Source organism: Gobio gobio, assembly GCF_949357685.1.
Source record: "Gobio gobio genome assembly, chromosome: 7".
Taxonomy (NCBI): domain Eukaryota; kingdom Metazoa; phylum Chordata; class Actinopteri; order Cypriniformes; family Gobionidae; genus Gobio; species Gobio gobio.
Genome location: NC_137103.1, coordinates 25,305,506 through 25,329,506, shown reverse-complemented (window position 1 = coordinate 25,329,506; position 24,001 = coordinate 25,305,506). Strand labels below are relative to the sequence as shown.

Genomic DNA, 24,001 nt, shown 5'->3' with positions numbered 1-24,001 from the left:
CAGCAACTCTGAGAATTTCTGTGAAGGCCGTAAAATACAGCTGACTGTGTGTCATCGGGAAGAGAGGAAAAAGACAGGGTTTAAGGAATTTAATCCTGAGTAGATGCCCCAAATGACCTCAAACTAACTTCCAAATGCCAGAGTGACCGACTCGTACATGTCAGAACTTTTCAAACACACACATCAAACAAAAACAAAATGATTTATGTACAAAAGCCATTTTCAAATGACCTGAATACACTTATGAGCTTTATCTGAATAACCACCCTCTCATTTTTTCATCAACAGATGTGTTTGAGTAACTAAACCCAAATGAAAGGCAGTAAAGACCATCCATGTGAGGTTCAGAATGAAGACAAAGCTCTGGGATCACAGCAAGTCTATCAGCTGGGGAAATCATAGGGCTAAAGCCTGCTGTGTGTACAACTAGCAGCGCTCCTTTATGCTAACAGTCGTGATATTTCACAGCCGAGCCCCCTGCCAGGACCCTGCTCTGAATTGAAATGCCACATCGTATTTCCTTCAGCCATTTTCTTTGGCTGGAACAAGTTTATCAGTCAGCGTGTACCCCTGCATGAGGCACATGTCTCCAGAACAAGTCTTCCTCCAATAAGCTTTATTGTTGTAATCATTATGACAAGCAAAGTCATTCAAACTGCAATTCTGACAAAGGGCATAAGTGTTTGAATAAGTACCATCTATATGTCTTAGGCTTGCGTTGTCTAATCTGCATATGCAACATCTGTTCCTCTGCCGTGAAAAGCGTCTTAATGATGAACAAGACATATGATGTCATCAGCCGAAGCAGATGGATCACCGTCATCTATAGGTACAGCAGTGAATGACATTCTGAGGGCTTAAAGATGAGCAGATACGCAGCTGTTCGCTCAGGAAATCACGCAGTCTCTCATAACCTCTCGCTCTCGCTGTGTCAGTCACTCACAAACACATGTAGACTTCAGTCTCTATTGTTTGAGGGTGAACAGACAGGTCCCTCAGAATTATTGCGCTCCAGGGAGACAGAGACATCGTATGTGTGCTCAGTGGGGACAGGAAGAGGAAGTGGGGAGGTTCTCTAGGGAACCGGGATGCCATCAGACCTCTGCGGTCTCTGTGAGTGAGCACTTTACAATGGCTACAGTAAACAAAGCTTGTAAGGCCAACAAAAGACCTTCTGTGGAAAACTGTCAATTGCATGTGATGTATAACTTACCCACCTGGGGAGTAATATTTTTCTGATACTCATTGGGGGGAGCGCACTAGGGTTTAAAACTGTGGACAAATGCATGTTCTTTTCAAAGGAAAGCCATGCCAAACCAAACCGGTGGCTTAGAAGGGATCTCTCGGTCAAGGAACCATTAAACTACAGCCAAGGACTTGGTTGTGTTTGACCACAAAAGTTCTGAAAATGCAGACATGGGAGGATTGTGGGAAAGTGTTGCAAAATCTAAAGGAAATGTCTCACTGATCACTTTCCTACAACAGAAGATTCAGAAGACAGAAGAAAAAAATCTATTAATTTATGAAAATGAATTAAATCGATTTATCATTCATCAAATTATGAATATGTTTATATTTATTTATTAAATGTATACATTTATTCACATGCAGTAATTTTTATTTTGATCATTTTTGTTGGCTTTTTTCACAAAACCATTTAAAACCATCATGACAATATAGAGAACATTTGTAAGAATATTGGTACAGGTGCTTTAAACAGATTTTTTTCTATCATGGTTATTATGGTAAACTAAACCTAAACCATTTTTGTTACTTAAAATAAATTTTTTTTTTGTTTTTTTTCCTTAATTGTATTAAAAAATAATTTCAGCTAGTTGTAAAGGCAACAGTTATCATTTTAATTTTTACCTTAAATTAAACTAAACTAAAGCTGAAATTTACTTTATAAACCCACTTTATATTAATAATAATATTAATAATAATGCATTTTATTTAATGTAGCCTTTCATAACACCCAAGGTCACTTCACAAGCAAAAATACAGATCCCCAAGACAAAACACACAACAAACACTCCGCATATACAGATAAAGTGAAGTAAAGACTCCATAAAAAATATTATAAAAAAGCCTGTATAAAAAGGTATGTCTCAAGACGCATTTTAAAAGTCAACAAATAATCACTAGTACGAACATCAAGGGGAAGGGAGTTCCATAGACAGGGGGAAGCATAACTAAAAGATCTGGCACCCATGGTAGTTAGTCAAATCCGAGGTACCACAAGAGAAATTGAAGATGAAGATCTGAGAGCTCATGAAGGAGTGTAAACATGAAGTTGAGTAAGGTATTGTGGTGCAAGATCTTGAATTCAACTCGATACTTTACTGGAAGATATTAGGGTTCAATAATCACTATTAACTAAGGCTATGTCCTTAATAAAAATCCTAATTACTGCTTATTAATAGTTAGTAAATTGTTAAGTTTAGGTATTGGGCAGGATTAAGGGATGGTCATGCAGAATAAGGCATTAATATAAATACTAATAAACAGCCAATATCCTAGAAATATGAATGCTAATAAGCAACTACTTAATAGTGGACTCTAAACTAAAGTGTTACAAAAAAAATTAAAAATAAATAAACAAACAGAATTAATAAAAATTACAACAAATAAAATATACAAATAAAAAACGATTAAAAATATTGATTAAAAACTATAACAGTATCTGAATAACACTAAAATAACACTGCCTTATGGTAAGGCATCATTCTTATGTCACTAACCCAAATATGTGCATTTAGAAAATCCAGCACTATCTGCAACATATTGAAATACTTGCGTCCTTTTATTCACCTCTGGTCTGCAATAAAGTCCATCATTACCTGTATTTCAATTCTCTACTGTCAACCCTTCAATCCCCTGCGCAAGCCTGCCGTTCCCATACAGAATGGATTGAAAACACTCGCTAATGCTTCACTCAGCTCAGCTCACACCAGTGCACATGTAGGGTTAGCCAACCTCACCACTTCCTAATGAGAATGTCCATGTATCAGTCCCCTTAATGGGCTACAAGACTCAGCAGTTGTCCTCCTCAGCCAGCCACAGGACCGCTGGCAATCCCAGATTCATCAGTCTGAGCCGACTGCTGCTAAAGACCATGTGAGAGTGAGACACCGTCCCACATGTTTATCTTAGCTTTGAGATCAAGGAAAATAAATGCACAAACACATACAGACAATCTAAATGCTGAAATTCTGCAGTAATTAAACACCGTAAAAAAAATGACAACACTTTATGGATTTAATCTAAGAAAAACATGTTTGCCATTGGCTATTGCATCAGCCTCTCGTAGGTCTTTGACAATGCGTTTTCCTTGTGGGTGATAGTGCGTACTTGTTGAGCTTGGGTGATATTTCAATCTCACTTCTGTTAAACATCCCTTCTGGATTTCCTTTCTGAATAAATTTGCCATTAGGGTCTTTCTTGTGGAAAGTTTCTGCATGATTGCCCCACAACTGTCAAAACTTGTGAAAGACAAACAAGCTCAGGTGTCTCATTAAAGTCTGTCTCGAGTCAGTTTTACACCTACAGTATCAAATGAGTTTAGTTGAAGAATTAATTGCAGGAATAATGACCCCTCTAGCAATATTAATTATAATGCTAAAATTTATCTTTTTTCTTTGGTGTTGATAATAGGGAACCCTTGAGAAACAGAGCTCTAATAAGTGTAGCCCAATGTGTCAACAACAAAATCCTTAATACATACACTATATTGCCAAAAGTTTTGGGACGCTTGCCTTTACATGCACATGAACTTTAATGACATCCCATTCTTTATCAGTAGGGTTTAATATGGAGTTGGCCCACCCTTTGCAACTACAACAAGGCTTTCCACAAGATTTAGGAGTGTGTTTATGGGAATTTTTGACCATTCATCTAGAAGCGAATTTGTGAGGTCAGGCACTGATGTTGGATGAGAAGGCCTGGCTCACAGTCACCACTCTAATTCATCCCAAAGGTGTTCTATCGGGTTGAGGTCAGGACTCTGTGCAGGCCAGTCAAGTTCCTCCACACCAAACTCACTCAACCATGTCTTTATGAACCTTGCTTTGTGCACTGTAGTGTTGTCAAAAATATTGATATTTCGATATGTATTGATACTGAAATATCTGAAACGATACAATACTCCTTTTCTACAGTATCGATACCAGCTGCGCTTTCCTCTCCTCTCCGACTGCATGACTGCGTACGGTTAAGTGTTGGTGTGACCGGTCACAATTTTGCGCGGGATTGCACATAACGTTAATTCTACTAACGTTAATTCCCGCAGATTTCGTGCTCGCATCTGATGCGCACACACATCTGAAGCGCACACACATACCGTAATAAAGCCGCCTCTGACATACAAGTGCAAAAATGAGCTCCTTTTTCCAGTTTATTAATGGTCAAATACACTCAATGCCCCAAAAAAATGTCTCAATGCCCATCTTGGTGAGTATTAACGTAAACACAGTCGTAACTGGTTCAGGGAGAATGTGTTACAGGAATCCATGCGTGCGTCGTGTCTTAAAGGGACCGCAGTTATTTATTATTCAAACTACAAAAAGACAAACGATCACTTGCTGCTCTTGACTGATTCATTAGTGTAACTTTAATGAATTAATCTGTATTTAATTTTCTACAATGAAGATTATCCAATGTTATTTTAAATTTGATTACTTTGTTTTTTTATATATTCAGTGTCTTACCTGAATACTGTTAGACCTACCTGAAAAAATAAAGCAGTCTATTTCATTTGTATCTTTATTCTATTGTATTTATTTGTGCTATTATTTGTAATTTGTTTATTTGTTCTTATTTTATTACGGTTTACTCATCTTTTTAAATTCAATTTGAATCAAGCTTCCTTGTGCTGTATGTAGCTATTGCAAATATTTGTAATGGTAATTGATCAACGTTTATATATGAGAAAAAGCTTTATCATATAAAGTGATCTCTCAGAAGAATTTTTTTATTTCCACGACTTTCAATAGACGAAAAAATTTTTTTAAAATTATATTAAAAATATCTATTTGACAGTATATGCAGCGTTTTTTCCCCCGTGGTATCGAAAATGGTATAGAATATCGATACTTTTTTAGGTATCGTATCGAAGTTAGAAATTCCAGTATCGTGACAACACTAGTGCACTGGTGCACTATCATATTGGAACAGGAAGGGGCTGTCCCCAAACTTTTCCCACAAAGTTGGAAGCATGAAATGGTCTAAAATGTCTTGGTATGCTGAAGCATTAGGAGTTCCTTTCACTGGAACTAAGGGGCTAATCCCAACCCCCCAACCCCCACACCATATTCCCCCCTCCACCAAACTTTACACATGGCACAATGCAGTCAGGCATGTACCGTTCTCCTGGCAACCTCCAAACCCAGACTCGTCCATCGGATTGCCAGACAGAGAAGCACGATTCGTCACTGCTCTAGAGTCCAGTGGCGGTGTGCTTTACACCACTGCACCCGACACTTTGCATTGCACTTGGTGATGTAAGGCTTGTATGCAGCTGCTCGGCCATGGAAACCCATTCCATGAAGCTCTCTACGTACTGTTCTTGAGCTAATCTGAAGGCCACACGAAGGAGGTCTGTAGCTGTAGACTCTGCAGAAAGTTAGCGACTTCTGCGCACTGCGCGCCTCAGCATGTGCTGACCCCGCTCTGTGATTTTACGTGGCCTACCACTTTGTGGCTGAGTTGCTGTTGTTCCCAATTGCTTCCACTTTGTTATAATGCCACTAATAGTTGATCGTGGAATATTTAGTAGTGAGGAAATTTCACGAATGGATTTATTGCACAGGTGGCCACCTTTCATTGTACCACGCTTGAATTCACTGAACTCCTGAGAGCGACCCATTCTTCCACAAATGTTTGTAGAAGCTTCTGCATGCCTAGGTGCTTGATTTTATACACCTTTGGCCATGGAAGTGATTGGAACACCTGAATTCAATACTTTGGAGGGGTGTCCAAATAATTTTGGCAATATAGTGTATAGTAATAATTACATAGTGTAATTTGCCTGATGACTTCAACCATCTATAATGAAATCATCACAATGTATTCTGGCATTGCCTTGTGCATACAGAACATCAAATGTTTTCATAGAATTTAGCAAAAACATTTTTGTTGAGTAATTTCCTGGCATAATTTGGCATATACTCGGCATATACTTGGAGAACCATTACACCTGGAGTGTGCCAATGATCCCTAAAAATGTAGGTAGACAGCTCACTAGGCTTTGTAACAGATACTGCAACACTTGTGTATCTGTGTAAGGGATGACAGTGGAAATCGTACCAAATAGTTAATTTGTACCTCCTTGAAATGGGGAAAATACAGCAAACGGAAACCTCAGGGTCACGGTGCTTGTTCCATCCATTTCCTCTTGATAGTGTTTGGCAGAAGGTGATTCAACCCATGAAAAGGGGAAGGAAGGATGAGGAAGAGGAAACATGGTAGCAAAGCCATCATCCTTCACTGTTAGTCTAGCTGTCATTGATCTGCTCAAAACTCCCTCCTTTCGTTTGCCCATAGGGTCTCAGCAAATCAAGACTCAAGGCCAGAGAGAGAGAGAGAGTCTGTGACAGACGGTTAATGCAGCATGTAGTGAGACAGCAAACACACACTGAGCTTTAATGGTCACTTTAGCTTCTTTAGAGTTGAACAGACTGAAAAGACAAAAAAAACAGGCATTTTATCAGAGTCTAGTAACAGGATAGAACAGAGACTGTTAAAGAGGGAGTGAGAGACACACTCCTGGACAATCAACGATGCGATGTTAAACAAGAGCTGAATTGATTCACTTGATGCGCTTGCCATGTAAAAAAAAAACAGAAAACACAAGTAAACATTTAGTTCTGACAGGACTGAGGGCCTGTAGCTGTGGCACATAACATAGTCATATTAAGATTTTATTCAAGTTGCACTTAAATAACAAAAAACAAATTTGAGACTTGATTTGTAAACAAGATTTAATTGACTTGACTAATTTAACTTGAATTAAAATTTACAGGTGAGAACAGATGTATTACTAAATGTAATAATACAATGTATTATTATTAAATCTGTAAATTCAAGTAAAATCTTATCAACTTTATTTTTACTTCAAAAGAAATTCCTAGAAAAAACAATTGCAGGTCATGTTTTACTACTCAAAGAGAGAAAGGAGGATAATTCTGATGTTCTGGATTTGGTCAGTCTAGTATATCTTCCATCTAAAAATATTTTTTCATCTATCAAAAAACATTTTATTTGGTTAAAGGTGCACTATGTAACTTTTCCGTCCTCTAAAGGTCTCCTATTCAAAACAAAGGCTTGATGACGCCAAGTTTGCATGCAGAATCTTGGAACATGCTGTCTTCACCTCGCAACCGGTGGAAAAGAATGGGGATAGGACTCATCATGTTCATGGATGCGATTATTAACATTACTGTAGTATGAATGAAGCAGAGCAGGACCAAGTGTGGTCTGAGCAAGGCTAGAGCGATTGCTAATAAGATGAACGCAATACACGCCTTGCGAGCAGCGGGACTTTTATTATGCCACAGTTGCCAGCACCATTTCCGCTTTTCCAGTCATGAGTAAGAGGTAATGCAGCTCTGTTTATCATATTAGATACAATTGAGTGTGTTGAAAATGATATGACGTTACACTGTGCGTTCGCTCTGCGGCTGCTATGACACTTGTTGCACATTGTAGTAAGAGTAAAGAGTTTCTGCTAAATAAAACTGGAAAACGAGGGTAACGCAGATATGACGCAATTGACAGGCGACTCCCTCGCACGTCCCGGTTCCTTGTTTAAAATAGCAATTTCCTCCCGATTTACAAATAGTTGGAAACATTTGGGATATTGCAAGTACTCAACTGAACAAAATATATAACACTGGCCTAGTGGTTTTTGGATATTTAACAGCTAAAATTTTACATATTGCAGCTTTAAAGTAACTTCTCATTCAGCTACGGTATTTTTTTAATACAAAATGTATACTGGATGATCTCATCTCTGTAATGCATTATTTATGGCACATTTTAAATTGCTTCATCAAACATAAAAAAAAGAGGAAATCATGTCCTTTCCCCTCACAAACAATAAATGCATCTGTATCATTTCGCTCTCATGAGGCGCAAGGAAATTCCAGTGGTCTTCTTTGCCTGAGGGCATTTCTGTTCCAAGCCGACAAAGATGTACATTCAACTGAGACTAATTTCATTAACCACCAGCAAGAAGTATAGTGCTGTCATTCACACACAAACCAGAAAATAAGAAATATTGTATTACCCCGAGTCTTATTATTGTCTCTTTATAATTGACACAGTATTAGATATTATGCAAAACACAATCCAACTACATAAGTGAGTGCAGCTGGGCTGGTATTAGCTGCAGCAGGTCTGTAAGCACTGCAAAAGCCTGGATAAACAGAGCTGAGAGCCGACCGGCCGGCCGGCATGCAGAGGATCTTGAGGAAAAAGAGGGATTTAAATGTGAGGGAGTGTCGGCAAGCTGCACTGGTCAGACATGAACTCACTGAGACACACGGCCAGATGGGTATCTGCTTGTCTTGAGCCGGTGAGGTCATAGTGATGGCAGAATCATGCCAGCGTGCATCGTGACAATACTTCAACTATATTTTAATGAAGCTTAGTGTTGATAAAAATATGAGAAAAATAGCATGGCTATATTAACAAGAAAAAAAAATGAGAAAGAATATGACTGGAGCAAATAATCTAATAATAGTCAATAATGTCTGGGAATTGAAGCGCTTTGCTTACAGGTAATTAACTCACCTAAGCAGATCCTATATGATAGTAATCAGATCATAAATGTAGTCAGATTATGCAAAAAAAAAAAGATAACATTTATGATTCAAATGTGCTCTTTCTGTATTAAAACACAATATCGTGTTCCAATAGTAAAATCATAATGTTATTTCAGCAGATCAGGTTTTACCAAGAACAGTTTTCAGTTGTTAAATGTTGATATACCTTTAAATTAATATTTAAAACTTAAACAGCATCTCAAAATGTTATTTTCAACAACAATTAGATGCTATTTTAGTAAACTGATTAAAATTAAAAAATGACATTGATTCAATTTCAAAAAGTAAGATATTTAAATCAAACAAAAAACTGTGTGGACTATGTAAAACTGTGAAGCCAGCTACACTGATCTAGTCATGTTTTTGTCCTACTGGATTAACCATAGGAACTTTACACACAAACTTGTGTTTGTCTGCCGCGGATGTATTTGCTCTGTAAAGGTAATATATTCAGACAAGCAGCTATGAAAAATGCATTTTTATGTGGAGCATGGAAAGACACAAATTATGTCATCAACAGGAGTTCACTTCCATGATTTAGAATGGACTGATCATAATAGCTGCAAACCATAGTTCACTGCACACCAGATCAACCATTTCAAGAGGACCAGAGTCAGAAAAACCTCTTTCACACCAACCAAACGAACATGAACCACAAACTGGTGTGAAAGCACTGTAAAAGCTCGGTTGGGCTTTTGTGTAGACCTTAGCAGATCTTCTGTAATGCTGATTCGCTTTTGCTAATAATGAAATCCCACTCAAAAGCACATGACTCAAGCCCATGGTGGCTTTTATTGGATGTGGATCAAAGGCCCAGTTCTGATGGGGGAAAAATGAACTTGCAAGAGAGAGCTCATGTCATTGTGCTCCATATCTCCAGCATGTTTTTAAAATGATTCTTTCATTTGGAAGGCACTCTACCACCTTTCAGCAGTGAGCAGGTGGTGGATTGAGCGAAAAAGTGTGTGTTTGTGGTGATGAGATGTCTTTGTAGTACATTCTGTACATGCATTAACAGAGAGCAGCAGATGGTAGAGGAAGGTTTGGGATAGAGTTATACCACCATTACACTCGTACCCGCTATCACCCACACCACAGTATCTCCAGTGGTGGTGGTAGGGCGGGGATTGATCTTACAACGGAACTGAATCAACACTGAACTGACTTAAGCTGAACAATGACACTATTTTCTCTACTATTTGCTTTACAGCCAAATGTACCTCTTCACTAAACAGACCCCTTTGACCGTTTGCCTCATCTGCTTTTTCAGCATCTCTCACACAGTTTTTTTAAAATGCCATGTCTCGAGACCCTGCACTCTTTTCGAAGTTGTTTGTGTTTTTAAAAGCATGAACTCGTTCTGTTCATTTATTGAATAGAATCAAAATGAACACTAATTCCAGTTTTACTACTGAAATTTAAATACCCCAAAAAATTCTTAACGCTATCACTCTCACAGTACTTGTGACAGGCTACGTTCACACTGTCAGTCCAAATCCTATTCCTATTTGTGAATCCGATTGGAATCTGATCTAAAATTATTGACACTGTGTAACACAACTGTTCAGATCCAATTTGTGTGTCCATGCCGCTCTTTCGTTTTCAGGAATATCTGCACTGGTTTCTATGGCAACGGCGTTGCGTTGGTAGACATACGCCAAAAACAATAACCGCAACATGAAGGGGTTTGCAATACAGATGTTGTCTTATTTACAGCATGACAATGTGTAGCCGCCGCACTGGACTACTGCGTCTTCTGGGGCAGCGGCAGAAACGTATCGCTTTCATCTCTGCCAGTTTCAAAACATGCCTCCGTTATATTGTAATTTTTTGCTCATCAGGCACTTTTCAACAACACAACCTTGTTTCTGCAGCAACTTTTAGCATGTTCTCTGTAACTACGTCTGACGTTTATGTTTTACATGGCGTGAGAAAGACACAAACCATGAAAAATACGATCAGAGCAGTTAGACTGAAAGAGATTTCTAGGGCTGTAATATCTCAGTTGATTAGTCGATTTTTAGTCGATACGTTCTGGCTCGACCAAAATTCTGATTGGTCGATTTTTTGCCGCGTTCATTTCATTAGTTTTGCCGCATTCATTTTTATCAGGTGGACATCAGCACAGGGGCGCGGGAAGTGGGGGTGCTGAGGGTGCTGCAGCACCCCCTGGTTTCAAAGGATTGCAATGCACATTTTTGTTCATTTACATTTATTCATTTTTAGGATTTAATCATTTATTTGTAATAAACATTTTAAGTGGCCCATTCAAAAGTATTATTTATATGTTGAATTATGTTTTTAAAACATAGCCTACATGAGGTCATATTGTGACCGTTGCGGTGTGTGCGTATAGAAAGAGCGGTAATATTTCCTCCAGTGGAGAGCGCCTTTCTGGAGATTCCGTTGATTTCTGAAGCTCATTCCGCTCAGCACCGCGCGCTCAACCCAGAACTCCCTTTGTGAGATTCTTGATCAAATATAGGCCTATCTGAAATAGGGCTGCCCAAGACTAACGTTTTTTGTTTCTTTTTTTTTCTTTTTTTTCTAGTAGTTGTTCATTTAAGCCGTTGTTCACGCAGCGCGCCGCCTCCATGTCATTGTCTGTTATAGGCTATTTGCTTATTATTTATTAAATCCGGGCAATTTGGTTGATCAAATATTTATTAAAATTAAGATACAATGTATACAAAACGAAATTCAATGTAAGGCTTTCAACAAAACAAAACTTATTGCAGTATTATTTAACTTATTGAAGACCCCCGTCTTCTGATAAAGGCTATTATGCATCTTATGTGTCCTGTTCACTTTTCAACGTAGCCTACATTTAATAAAAAAAATAACATTATAATATTTAAACTGAAACTAAATACGTGTTTTAATGGCTACAAGCAGTGTTGGGTGTAACTAGTAACTAAGTAATTAGTTACTGTAATTTTCCCTTGAAAAAGTAAAGAAAAGGGATTACTCTTATTTTTTCTGTAATTTAATTACAGTTAGGCTACTTCTGAAGAAATTGAACTAAATACTAAATACAATTATATATAATAAAATAATGGAATTAACATCAACATTTAAAGTCTAACTTTAAAATGCATGTTTTTATGTTTCCTTCTAACATTTGTAATACTTTGGTCAGAATAATTGATGTAGTTTTATATTATTTATTTTAATTAATTAAAAGAACCGTTTCAAGTCTATCCTTGAATCGCTTAACTAGTCGAGGTTGATATAGATTTGGGAAGTAGCCTAATTAGTAATAAGTAATTAAATACATTTTGGAGAGAGTAATTTGTAGCTACAGTAGGCTAATCAAATTACACTATTGAAGATGTAATTAGTAACTAGTAATTCATAACTTTTTTAGAGTAACTTACCCAACACTGGCTACAAGTAGGCCTATAGTAGGCTACAGAGAAATGTCATATCGGAGCGGGATTTGAGCGCACGTCATTTTACCGGTGAGCGGTTGCTTACATGCTCTGGTAAGGTAGGCAGTTTTTTTGCATCAATTTGTATTTCCTGTAACCCGCCCCCCCCTCAAAAATCACAGCACCCCCAACCTAAAACATCTTCCCGCGCCCCTGCATCAGCACTAATTGCTAATGGGGGTGTTTTCAGAGCACCCCTGTTTCACAGGTAACGGTCTGTCTTCAGAACACCCTCCTTGTTTTCACTTATTTTGGATTAGCCCAACCCACTGGAGAAGAGAAACAGATTGAGGTAGGCTACTTTGCTCTTATCAGAGCGTTTTCCTAGTCAGTCCTCTTCTACCATATCAACAAAGACATCGGCGGTGTGGCAGCATTTTTTTAAAATAGAAAATGGGAAAAAAGTCGACTGCAAATTTTGCAAGCAACAGTTTGCAAATCACAGCTCAACGACAAACATGTCATAATACCTAAAAACGGTAAGCTAACTTGTCTGCGTTAGGTTGCCCCGTCTGTTTTGAGTTGCCCCGTCCCTTTTATTATTGTGCAAACTGCAAATTTATTTTGTGCAGTGCGCAGCTAATTAATTTAAAGTTTTTTTTCCTAACACAATTTTTAGTCGTTTCATTTCAGGACTTCAGTCGACCAAGATTTTCTTTGGTTGATTAAAGCCCTACAGATTTCCAGTTGAATATTATTTCAAACCACATATGAATGTAGCTCGAAACAGATTTTTAAAAATAGCATTTAATTTCATGCTGTTCACACTTTTTAAATCTGATCAGAATTTTAATCGGATATGAACAAAAATTGTACTTGGACTGACAGTCTGAACATAGTCTTTGAAAGTAAAAAAGGGATTAAAATATTGAAAATGTTGCTTAAATATATCACCAGCAAAACCATTGTGATCCTTTGTTAAACATTCAACATTCCTAGTAGTGAATATGCAACATTTGGCCATCTCTCTCGCTGGCTTTTACTAAACAAAGCCATCAGTATTGACTTCATTTCACCAAATGGAGAACATGCCCTGATCATAATCAGGTTTCAGCATCAACAAATACCCACTGCCTTTCATCAGGCCCAATTACCTCTTCACTAGGAGCCGAATACATTTCCCCTTTTAATATGAGGTCTCCAAGAGCGGCATGTGCGATGGCAAGAGACTCATGTGGAGTACGATCAACCTCTCGGCTTACGGCACACATGCTAAAGTGCACTTTTTACCCCACGCATGCATATGGAAAGGACCATTCACCTTGCAGACTGCAGCATCATTAAAGGCAACACAGGGGTAAAAGCAAAGCACAGACACTCACATAACCTCTTAAACAAAGAGACATCTCTATGACCGCTCCGATGGAAGCTGACGGCCAGCTAAAGGCAGAAAGGCTAAGAGTGAAGTTTGTCCATGAGTAAATGGATTCTGTTTAAGTGGAGATGAAAGCAAACCATTGAGACGAGGACGCTGTAAAAGACTAAGGGGTCTGGATTGACGTCCATAACCTTGTCGCTCAGGAAGCAGGTTTATTTACTCGTAAAGAGGCCAAGACTGGAAGCCAGGCCTCGTGGGCTCCGAGACTTCAGAGGGCTGGTGATACCAACATCAAAGGTTTATTGAGGAAGTAATGCAGGTATAGTAGTAACAAGAAGGTCTGGATATGAGATTAAGTAGCAGAGAGGCCAGCGTCCCGGCTGGATCGACTTCCTCGGTTTGTGTAGGACGAGTCAAAAGAGGGGAACGCTGTCACAACAACATTATCGCATGCGCTAACCGCTCGTCTTCACAGCTGGAGTTCTGGGAGAGATAAGGCTTTGTCAGGGCCCTTATTACCCAGTCTGGTGCCATTGTTAGCTGGCTGTTTTGAAGTACACAAAGCCGCCTGCTAGAAGGGGTGCACGGGTCTTTTGTTACAAGCTCCGCACTCCATTTTTAATCTGCCTCTGTCGTGCAAAACCACTACAAACCGAACAGGAAATGAGTCCTCATTCTTTCTCCTTTGTTCATGGAGTCATATCTAATATCACTATTACTATTTCATCCAGCTGGAGCAGCAGACAAAGCTCTATCCCCCACCGGGCGGCCGTGCTATTGGAGAGAGATTAGGGCTGACTGTGAGAGGGGTGCGTGAGGTCCTCGGTGTGTGGCTTTTGAAGAGCGGCGGAAGGTTGTAAGACTCTTTCTTCAACAGCTCACCTGGCAGGTAGAAATACAGCAGGTAGTCAGACAGATGTAGAGTGTCCAACCCACCTGCTGATTCTCCTTTCCCCTTTTCACATGGGCCAAACTACCAACGCATGCTTCTTCAGTGAGACATCACTGCACATTGTGCCTATCTTCATCTCTCTCAAGTGACCTCCTCACATCATCTCTATCAAACTGTTCTATCTCCTGACTGTCTGAAGCCTGCCGTTTATCCGCAGACTGATAGGACTAGTGCTCTATGGATTTTCATTGGCCGATGCAGAAATCTAGAGCGCAGGGTAAAAAATAAAATGTATATATACACCATTGTTAAAAAGAAATTAAAGTCACCATGAAATCTTGTTTTTTTTAATTAAATAAGCATAATTCATATTTTGTCCGTGCACATCGTTATTTTTTTAAAGCCATGTACACTCGTGATCTTCTCTGATGACGTGTTCACTGGCTCGAGGGTGGGACAATAACATCTCCCCCCTCCAGCAACACATGAGATTGCTGCAAAATCAAAATGACAACGATCCAACAATCCAAAATGACAATGATCCAACAATCCAATCAATTCCAGATGGACCAAATCTTGACCTGCCTTTCTTTTTTTCTCTTCTCGAGAAGCTTTCACTGATACTGAACACATGTGCTTACTTTCTTAACCGTTTACGCTTACATAACCTACTATGTTTACTAGGATACTCAGGGGTTTTTTTCTTCATAAATTTTGTGTGAATTTGTCTGCTCAAGTAGCCTAGAAATCTAGACGCACCCTAGCGGCAGAAAATGTATTTTGCCGCGAGTGTAGTCTAGCAACTCTCTGTAGACCTGAGAGCTGGAAAAACTAAACTCTGGTCAGGCCAATCACAGCGTGTGTAGAGTCGGTGGGCGGGCTTAACATAATGACGGCACGTCACGGCAGAGTTGCGGAGGTTCTGCGTGCTACTCGTAAACAAAGAAGCTGGTGAACAGCGGTCTTTTGAATCGGTTTTGGCCGCGACTCTGGAAGACTTGGAGTTAAGCTTTTCTTTGAGAAAAGAACAAAGAACGGCACTGAAGTCATTCTTAAGAAAAGATGATATGTTCCAAGTTTTGCCTACCAGATACGGCGAAAGTCTATCAACTAACGTTAGCTCGGCTTCACCTTCTTCTTTTCTCTGGTTGGTTGTGGCGCTCATGGCGCCATCCAATTGCGTGCAGAGGGAATTTGATGGGACAACCGTTTAATTAACCGTAACCGTAAAATTATTGTAGAGTCACTGTGGTGAGATAGACTTTATAACAACGTTTTAAGTGCCTTTTATGGGTCTTGGGAGTGTAAATGTACTGAATGCCAATGGAGGCCTATCTGAAGCCTTTCTCAGCCATCAGCTTTCAACAAAAATATCTTCATTTGTGTTCCGAATATGAACGGAGGTCTTACGGGTGTCGAACGACATGAGGGTGAGTAATTAATGACAGAATTTTCATTTTTGGGTGAACTAACCCTTTAAGGAATTAAATAGACAGGACAAACCACATCTTATAATTCAAAAGAGATCTGTGCATTAGTGTGAAGCTTATGGGTCTATGATGTCATCATCATAATAACAAGCTGTAAAGATGAATGGAAAACGTTCAGATAGCCAGATAGCCATTTGTCTCCCCTCTTCCCCCCTCTACACTCCCACTTTTCCACAGCTTTATACGCTCATTTTCAGAGACTTTTTGCAACTTTGAGGTGTGAACGACCAGGCTAAAACAGGGGTGTTTCATGACACTTTAAACTTTTGTCACAATGCAACGCTGGCCCGTCGACTATCCCGAGCATCGTTCACGTTCATACATTGTTAGAATACATAAAATGTTACTGGCCAACTGGCGAGTGACACTGTTTCACACATATATATTCTCTCCTATTCCTCTCCTTGCAGCTTTGTTTCTAAGATCGACATTGACAGCTTTCTCTACCTTCTGTCACCATCTTTTTCTTCCCTCAGCCATTTCCTTTTCTCTATCTACCTTTTTTCTCTTTGTCTCATCATCCGTCACTCCTCTATCAGGGTTTCTATCTCCTTTGCCCTTTTTTTTTACATTTCAATCACTCGCTCTTTCAGCTTTTGCTCTTAAAATGTATCTACAGTCATCTTTCACTGTCTGTGAGCTATTCTTCCCATACATTAATCTCCCTGACTACCGTATCTCAGTCCAGACAGTCCAGTGACACACAGAGACGTCAATCCATCAGTCACTGAGTCAAGCAAACAGTTTAGAAATGCAAAGCTCAATGCGCGTCGCCTGCAAAATCCAGCAATTGCTCACAAACCAAATAAAATCATTACTGTCACCGCACATATGGTGCACAATTTTGTGCGTTTGGAGATCTTGCACATTTTTTTAAATCCACTGAAGGGTTTTAATCTCCTGTGTGCAAGCAGAACTAGTGGTTTGGGGGTAATGAGTTGCAGTCATGCTTCAGACCACTGCATACTAACTAATCAGTGGCAATGATGCAGTGAAGGGTGCGTTCAACACAGCATGCACGAGAGTCGTAATTGAACAGTGAGAGGACTAATTCACCAGAGAATTTACTAGAACAATGTGTGAACAAGTATGAATTGTCTTTAATATGGTGAAAAGTAAACGTCATCATTTACCACAGCCCAAAAATGGACTTAGATCTAACAAAGTGGCCAAATGTGGGCGATATTCCGCTTATTAGTAAACATGGAGAGGACAGCGATCACATTTAGCGAAACATGCTAACAAAATACTAAATATAATCTAGATTAACAGTGCAGTGATATTTGAGAAATAATGATCACTAACATGGTTTGCATTGTTTTTTACTTGTTTGACATTATTTTTGATACACTTGTCCAATTATACATTATTGGAAAAAATATATATGTCACAGGTCTAATCTTACTTTGGACAGTGTGTTTACATGCATCTAACATGCAAGCATGAGATGTTATCAGTGTATTTGAATAATTTAATTAAAATTTGAATTATAAAATTAAAAAGTACACATGTATAATTATGTTTAAAATGTACATTTTAAATGTAATAATACCTCACAATCATGTTATTACTATATTTTTTATCAAATAAATGCAGCCTTGAAAATCAGCATGAAAGCCTTTTTTTTCCGAAAACATTTAAAAATTGTACTAATCCCAAACTTTTGAATGGTAGTGCAGATACATTAAAATACATTTAAAAATATATTCATATTTAATGCATTACTTATTACTTCGAAGACTTGCCCACTATAGGGCAAAAAGGTAACCTTTTGTTGAGCGCCAACTATTGAGTCATAAATTCCTCTCATGCTGCAGTGAATTTATCTAAATAAATACATGAAATATGTTGACAATGGAAGCTGTAGCTTATTTCCTGTGAGGGGCCAAAGTTTGAGTGGCACTGCTATGGTAATAGCCAAGTGAGCGCGGTTCTCAGCGTTTGGTTATTTACAGAAAGTGCTGAGCTGGGTAGAATTTGGATGATTGTGGATCGACGGGCACTATGCTGAGGGAGATACAGGAAGAGCCGACACACAGCTGCACAGTTGTAGTCCCTGACTTCACACAGCCCTGCATGCTCCAGCACTTCCTGTAGGAGCGCCCTGACCTCATGCGCCACTTCCTGTCCAGCACTGAATCAACAAGCATGGATAAGAGCAGGAAGGCAGACTACAAGGTGGGCAGAAGGGTGTGTGCAAAGAGGCCAGCGCTCCGGCGGCGGGTGTGTAGGGTCGCCAGGTTTGTCAGGAAAGATATCAAACAGACAAAAACAAAGGGAGGGAAAGTTGAGGGGAGAGAGAGTGACAGGTGAAGACGTCTAAACATCCAAACAGACAAAAGCTAGCATACTTACACGTCCCACAGGGATTGAGACAAAAGCAGGAAGCTCAGGACTTCCCGTCCTCAAGGTTTGAGGAACTACAGCGTGACTATGACCTTCCATGGCTAAGACAGCAAACAGAGCCCAGTTGGGCTTTAGAGACAGACATGAGAGTGCAGAGGCATGTGTCCTCAGAGACATATGATATCACTGCAGATGACCCAAATAACATGCCACTACATTTCCTGTTCGTCTGAAGCACAGGAAGTGCCCAGTTCGCTCATTGTTTTAAAGCTCCGTTATCTATGTGAGGTTGTTTGATTCAGTGATTAAACATCTGAGATTATACATGAAAGGCTGTGGGTCGAACCTCACAAGGCGATGCATATGATATTACCACTGTGCTCTCGAGCAAGACGTAAAGCAATAGTTCACCCCGAAAAATGAAAATACTGTCATCATTTACTCACCCCCACGTCGTTTCAAACCCACAAGACTTCTGCTCATCTTCGGGACACAAATGAACATATTTTTAATATGATCTCATTAGGGATGCACGATATTGGATTTTTGCCGATATCCGATATGCAGATATTTTTCAACTCTTTCTGGCCGATGCCGATTTCTATACCGATATATGTTTATTTTTTCCATTTGTTTGGAAACCACCATTTTGAGCAAAAAAAAACGTTTTTTTCTCATTCTGGTTTCAGATTTCTGAGGTCTCCTTACTAAAAGGATACTTGTTAAAAATAAATTAATGTTAATAAAGTTCTTTTTTAAAATTCAGTAAAAGTCAGTAATTTTTCACCCCAGACAGATGCAGTTGTAACCTAAATATTTTATTTTTGGATTTAATGTTTGTTCACATGAAGTGGGGTTGGCATGGGATCAGTTGATGCTGTATTTAGCTTCAGATAAAAATATTCACAGTTATTTTAGAGCTCCTTGGATTATTTTTCATCATCCATTTCATAAAATTTTATTACAGATTAATAAACTGTATGTAAAAGTATTTAATTTACAAGTGTCATGCTTGTGCTTTGACATCATTACTGCTTTATTTATTCAGAAAAAGAAGTAACTTCTATTTATTTGTGTATTCTACTTTTCATTTTATTACTGTAACAACAGCGCCTCCACTAAATAGGCTATATATAACATTCTACCGGTCGGGCACTAGGACCTGGAGGAGCTTCAGCTGCTGTAGAGGCTGCTGCGTGCGCTATAGAGTGGGGAGACGCGATTGTGCTTGTTTTGGCTTGTTTTGTTGTGAAAACCTGGCAATCCTGCGTTGATTCACAAATTCAAGGCAGCATTTAAAAACTGACAATATAAATCACCATACATGCAATGCACTTGCTTGTTTTCACTTGAAGAATGACCACATGGCTGACGTGATCTTATCGCTATAGCAGTCCTTGCACATGTGAGTTATTGCAGGAGCATATCAACACGTTTTCATATCGGCAAGGCATATCGGCATAATTTTTTCATATCAGCCGATGCCGATTTTTATATTTTAAGCGTTTATCGGCCGATTCCGATGTCGTGCCGATAATATCGTGCGTCCCTAGCTCTCATAATTTTTCTAATTCAGGCATGTATTCCCATAGCCTGGATGCCAGCCGAACTTAGCACCGCCCACAACATTTCGGTCTGGACTTGATCCGTTGTTGAGCAACTATGCCCGAACAGAAGCTGTTCAGACCAATCAAGTTGTCAGGGCGGGCTTTAGACGATGATGGACAGATGATAAACAGTAACGTAAGCATCCACGTCACCAAAGAGGGCTTGGGTTGAATTTGTTCTAATCCTAAAACTTGTTCGTATATGCATTCGCCTTCACTATTTCTCTCAGAAATGATGATCGTGTTGGTAAGTACTCCGTGTATCCTTAAATTCTTTTTTACAACACCGGCAAACATAGTTTACACTCACTTCTCTCACGAGCGTGCAACAGGGTTGCCAAGTATTCACAACAAAACCCGCCCAATTGCGACTCAAAACTAGCCCAAAACAAGCCCAATAGCTTTCCGGGGGGGCTCTCCGGAAAAAAATGGTGTTTGGGGGCAGTGGTGGTAAGTAATGAAGTAAAAATACTTTGTTACTTTACTTAAGTATTTTTTTCGGGGATCTGTACTTTACTTGAGTATATTTTGTTTGCATCTACTTTCACTCTTACTCCACTACAATATTAAAGACAAAGTTTACTTTTTACTCCAATACATTTCCCCATGCCCGCTCCAAGTATTTATTACTCTTGCTTTCCAAACCAACAAAAAATTTGGGTGCAGGAGAGAATCAAGCTAGTAAGCTGGTTATCTCCCTGCATGCTCGGTCATGGATGATCCAGTCGGGGCTAGACTTGGAAAAGCTGACAAGGTTTGCCACACTAACGCTAGCTCAGTGTTTCCCAATTTTTTTTCTTTCGCGGCACACTATTTACTATGAAAACATCGGTAACACTTTACAATAAGGGGTGCACTAATATGCATTAATTCATGCTTGACTAATGCACAGATAATCATGAGTTAATGTGTGACTCATGAAGAACTAAACCATTTATTAATGATCACTGCATCAGCAACTAATGAACATTATATATGATTAATAGATTAAGTAATGCATTAATTTCTATTAATTAAATATGAGAATGTTTTAATTCCCTAATAACATAACAGATTAATTAGTTAATATAATAATTATCACAATGGGTCAAAGCCATGCATTTCAACTTCGATTTGTCTGCTTTAATTAATCATTAGATAACGATTTGCAAAGGTTTCATTATGTCATGACTTTACTTGTTGAGGCACATCACTAATTGTTAAGTAATATGTCATTGTGGTTATGGCTTTTGAATTAATTTTAAATGAGTTATTAGTATCTTGCACATCTTCTGTTTGATGCAGCTAATGTTATGGAACATGTCTATTTTAAGTTCAGCCCCTATACTGTGTTAAGGTACTTCATTGTCTCTTATGATTGCAAATCTGACACATTCTTAATTGCAGTATCTAATCTTATAATTTGTTCAATTAAAGCATTGCATATCACTCCCAAAACAATTGATCTGCTTAAGTGTTGATATTTACAGTTAATTTGAATATTTACTTTTTACTTTCGATACTTGAGTACGTTTTAAATTGGATACTTTTGTACTTTTACTCAAGTGATGTTTGAATGGAGGACTTTCTACTTTTACTGGAGTAATTTTTTATTTAGGTATATATACTTTTACTCGAGTATAACTTTTGAGTACTTTTACAACCCCTGTTTGGGGGGTAAAATATGTTTTTTTTGGCAGGGTTGCCTGGGTCTATATATCACATAATTGGGGTAGCTTCAACCTGCGGACATGGAAAAACAGACCGCAGCAAAACCTGGCAACACAGTGTGCAGTTGAGTTCTGTTGACATTTGACAACTGACGTTATGCGTCGCTCCGTTGCTCTGATTGGTTGTAGGTCTATCCAATTGAGGTCTTTCCTGGTTCGGTTGAAACACGCCCCATAATCAAAGACCAACGGAGCAGTATCAGACTCATATTCTGACTAGAATTGAGTATGACAACGTCAGGCTAGTATTTCCATTCAACATTGATCAATACACAGGCATATACACATCAAATATGGAAAACACGGAAGCTCTTGCTTGACACGTCAGAACCAAAGAGATTTGTGTCCAAAGATTACATGAAATTTTACAGGTTTGGGGCGACGTGAGGTTGAGAAAATGAGGACAGAATTAAAAATTTTGAAAAAAGCAAGAACTGTCCCTTTAACACAAGATTTCTCTAGCAGGACTGTCCCTTTAAAAAGTGTCCAAACTAAAAAATCTGCTAAATTCTACTAATGTGGGGAAAGTTTGAGGGGAACACAATCCAGGAAAAAGACATAAATATAACACATAAAAGACTAAATGGAGAATGAAATGATTCTAGGGGACTCCCGCAAAATAGAAATATCTAAAATAAAAATATCTAAAAACAAATTAATTGTTATTCATCTATTGCACAAAAGCAACAATAAAACAATTTACAGACACAAGCACAGGCCTCAGGTATGTAAGGTGTGTAAGCATAGGTGTGTAAAGCTGGACAAGGGAAAAGCTGCCCATAACTGCTGGTCTAGGATCAGTTTTCTCTGTAATAACAGCATATTGGTGAAACAGATATGGCAAACAATCCAGTGCATATCTGTGTTTGCGCTCTGGAAAGCGTCAAAGGTTTCCATTTACAATGTGTTTTTGCAGCGTTGAGCAATGTAACCAAATCACAGACAAGTCTGTTGATTTCTTGAACGCAGTGGCCAATCAGAGGTGTTTAAGTTAGAATCCACTCACCGGTAAAGAGTTTTTGTTCAGTGCTGAGATTTGAAGGCTCTTATTATAACACGGATACTCTTATTATAACAAACAAGGTGTAGACATAATTTAAATAAATGATTCATTGTGCAGTCTAGACAGCTTCATTGATTATAACAGAACTTGCGTGACTTTTTTGAGATTTTATAGGGAGCATTTATACTGGGATGTGTATGGGCTAGGCAAAACTGAAAAATCCGTCCCGCGCAGGTCTCTTGATAAGAGGGTTATAATTGTTGTCAGTGTTTCCTGCAACAGCACTTTGAAACTACAGCGTCATGCGATTTGGAAGTCTAAATGTAAATTAAAAGAGCCTAGTAACGTGAAACACACCAAAAACAGCATCTTTCTAATGCATTGTCTTTGTGGGCTGCACACACACACATACACACAAGAACCATTCAAACAAGCACTGCAACCAGTGCAGTCCAACTCACAAACAAATGACTCTCAAAATCAGAATTCTGTAGGAAACACTGTCTTATCTTCCACAAGCAACCCAAGCCACTTGCACTGTGTTCAAGAATAGGGTTTTGTATATTCGAGCATCATGTCTTATGCAATTCAAGCACTGGAAAGGAAGAAAAGACCAAGAGAGGAAAAGACTTTAAGAAAAGTTTATTAGAAAGAGTTAGATGTATAAGACATGGTGTCTACCATGGAACTGATGACAGTTGCACTGCATTAGATTTATTGTAGTTAGACAGAGAACACTCTTACCAGCTCACGTGGAAGGAACATGTCTTCCTGTCTGGCCACAACCAGACACACACTGTCCCCCTGCTTAGTACTACGTAACATGGCCACCAGTTCCTCCTGAGAACAGCCTGTAATGTCCACACCGTTCACCTGAACACACACACATGCACGTTTCAATGGATTTCATACGCATCTTCACACTGATGTGAAATAAAATAGTTTTTTTTTTTTTACATTTAAAGCAGTCACACAGATTACCATACTAGAAATACTCCATCTTACACCAGAACGAGACTCACTTCTAGTATCCTGTCACCTGACTGCAGGCGGCCATCTTTGACAGCAGCTCCTCTTGGTAGGATGTTTTTGACGAGGATGGGGCCGGGCCCGTGCACTGAAGAATCTCTGGTCACAACGGTGAAGCCCAGACCTTCAGGACCTGTGAGGAGATTGAGAGAGATAAAATTGATTGACACATGAAACCCAATCTGTCAGCAATAATGCACGTGTGAAGCCTATTCTCTTCGTAGTCAGCACACTTATGTCAGCAAGGAGTCTGTGAAAGAGCCCATCACCTAGAAAGCTTCACGTCATACTTGAAGTGTCATAAGAGTATATAAACAACTGATAAACATCTAAAAAAAAAAAAAACATTCACAG

The 24,001-nt window shown here is 38.9% G+C and overlaps 1 protein-coding gene across 6 annotated transcripts in view; it reads right to left on the bottom strand.

The window, feature by feature from the left end:
- pard3bb (par-3 family cell polarity regulator beta b) overlaps positions 1-24,001 on the bottom strand; it is a 420,195-nt gene that overhangs the window by 212,670 nt on the left and 183,524 nt on the right. For all 6 annotated transcript variants that reach the window (XM_079821284.1, XM_079821281.1, XM_079821283.1 and 3 more), the window contains exons 10-11: positions 23,641-23,780; positions 23,363-23,491 (exon numbers count right to left, since the gene is read on the bottom strand). In XM_079821284.1, coding sequence (XP_079677410.1) covers positions 23,363-23,491; positions 23,641-23,780 — 269 coding nt within the window. The remainder of the gene's footprint in view (positions 1-23,362; positions 23,492-23,640; positions 23,781-24,001) is intronic.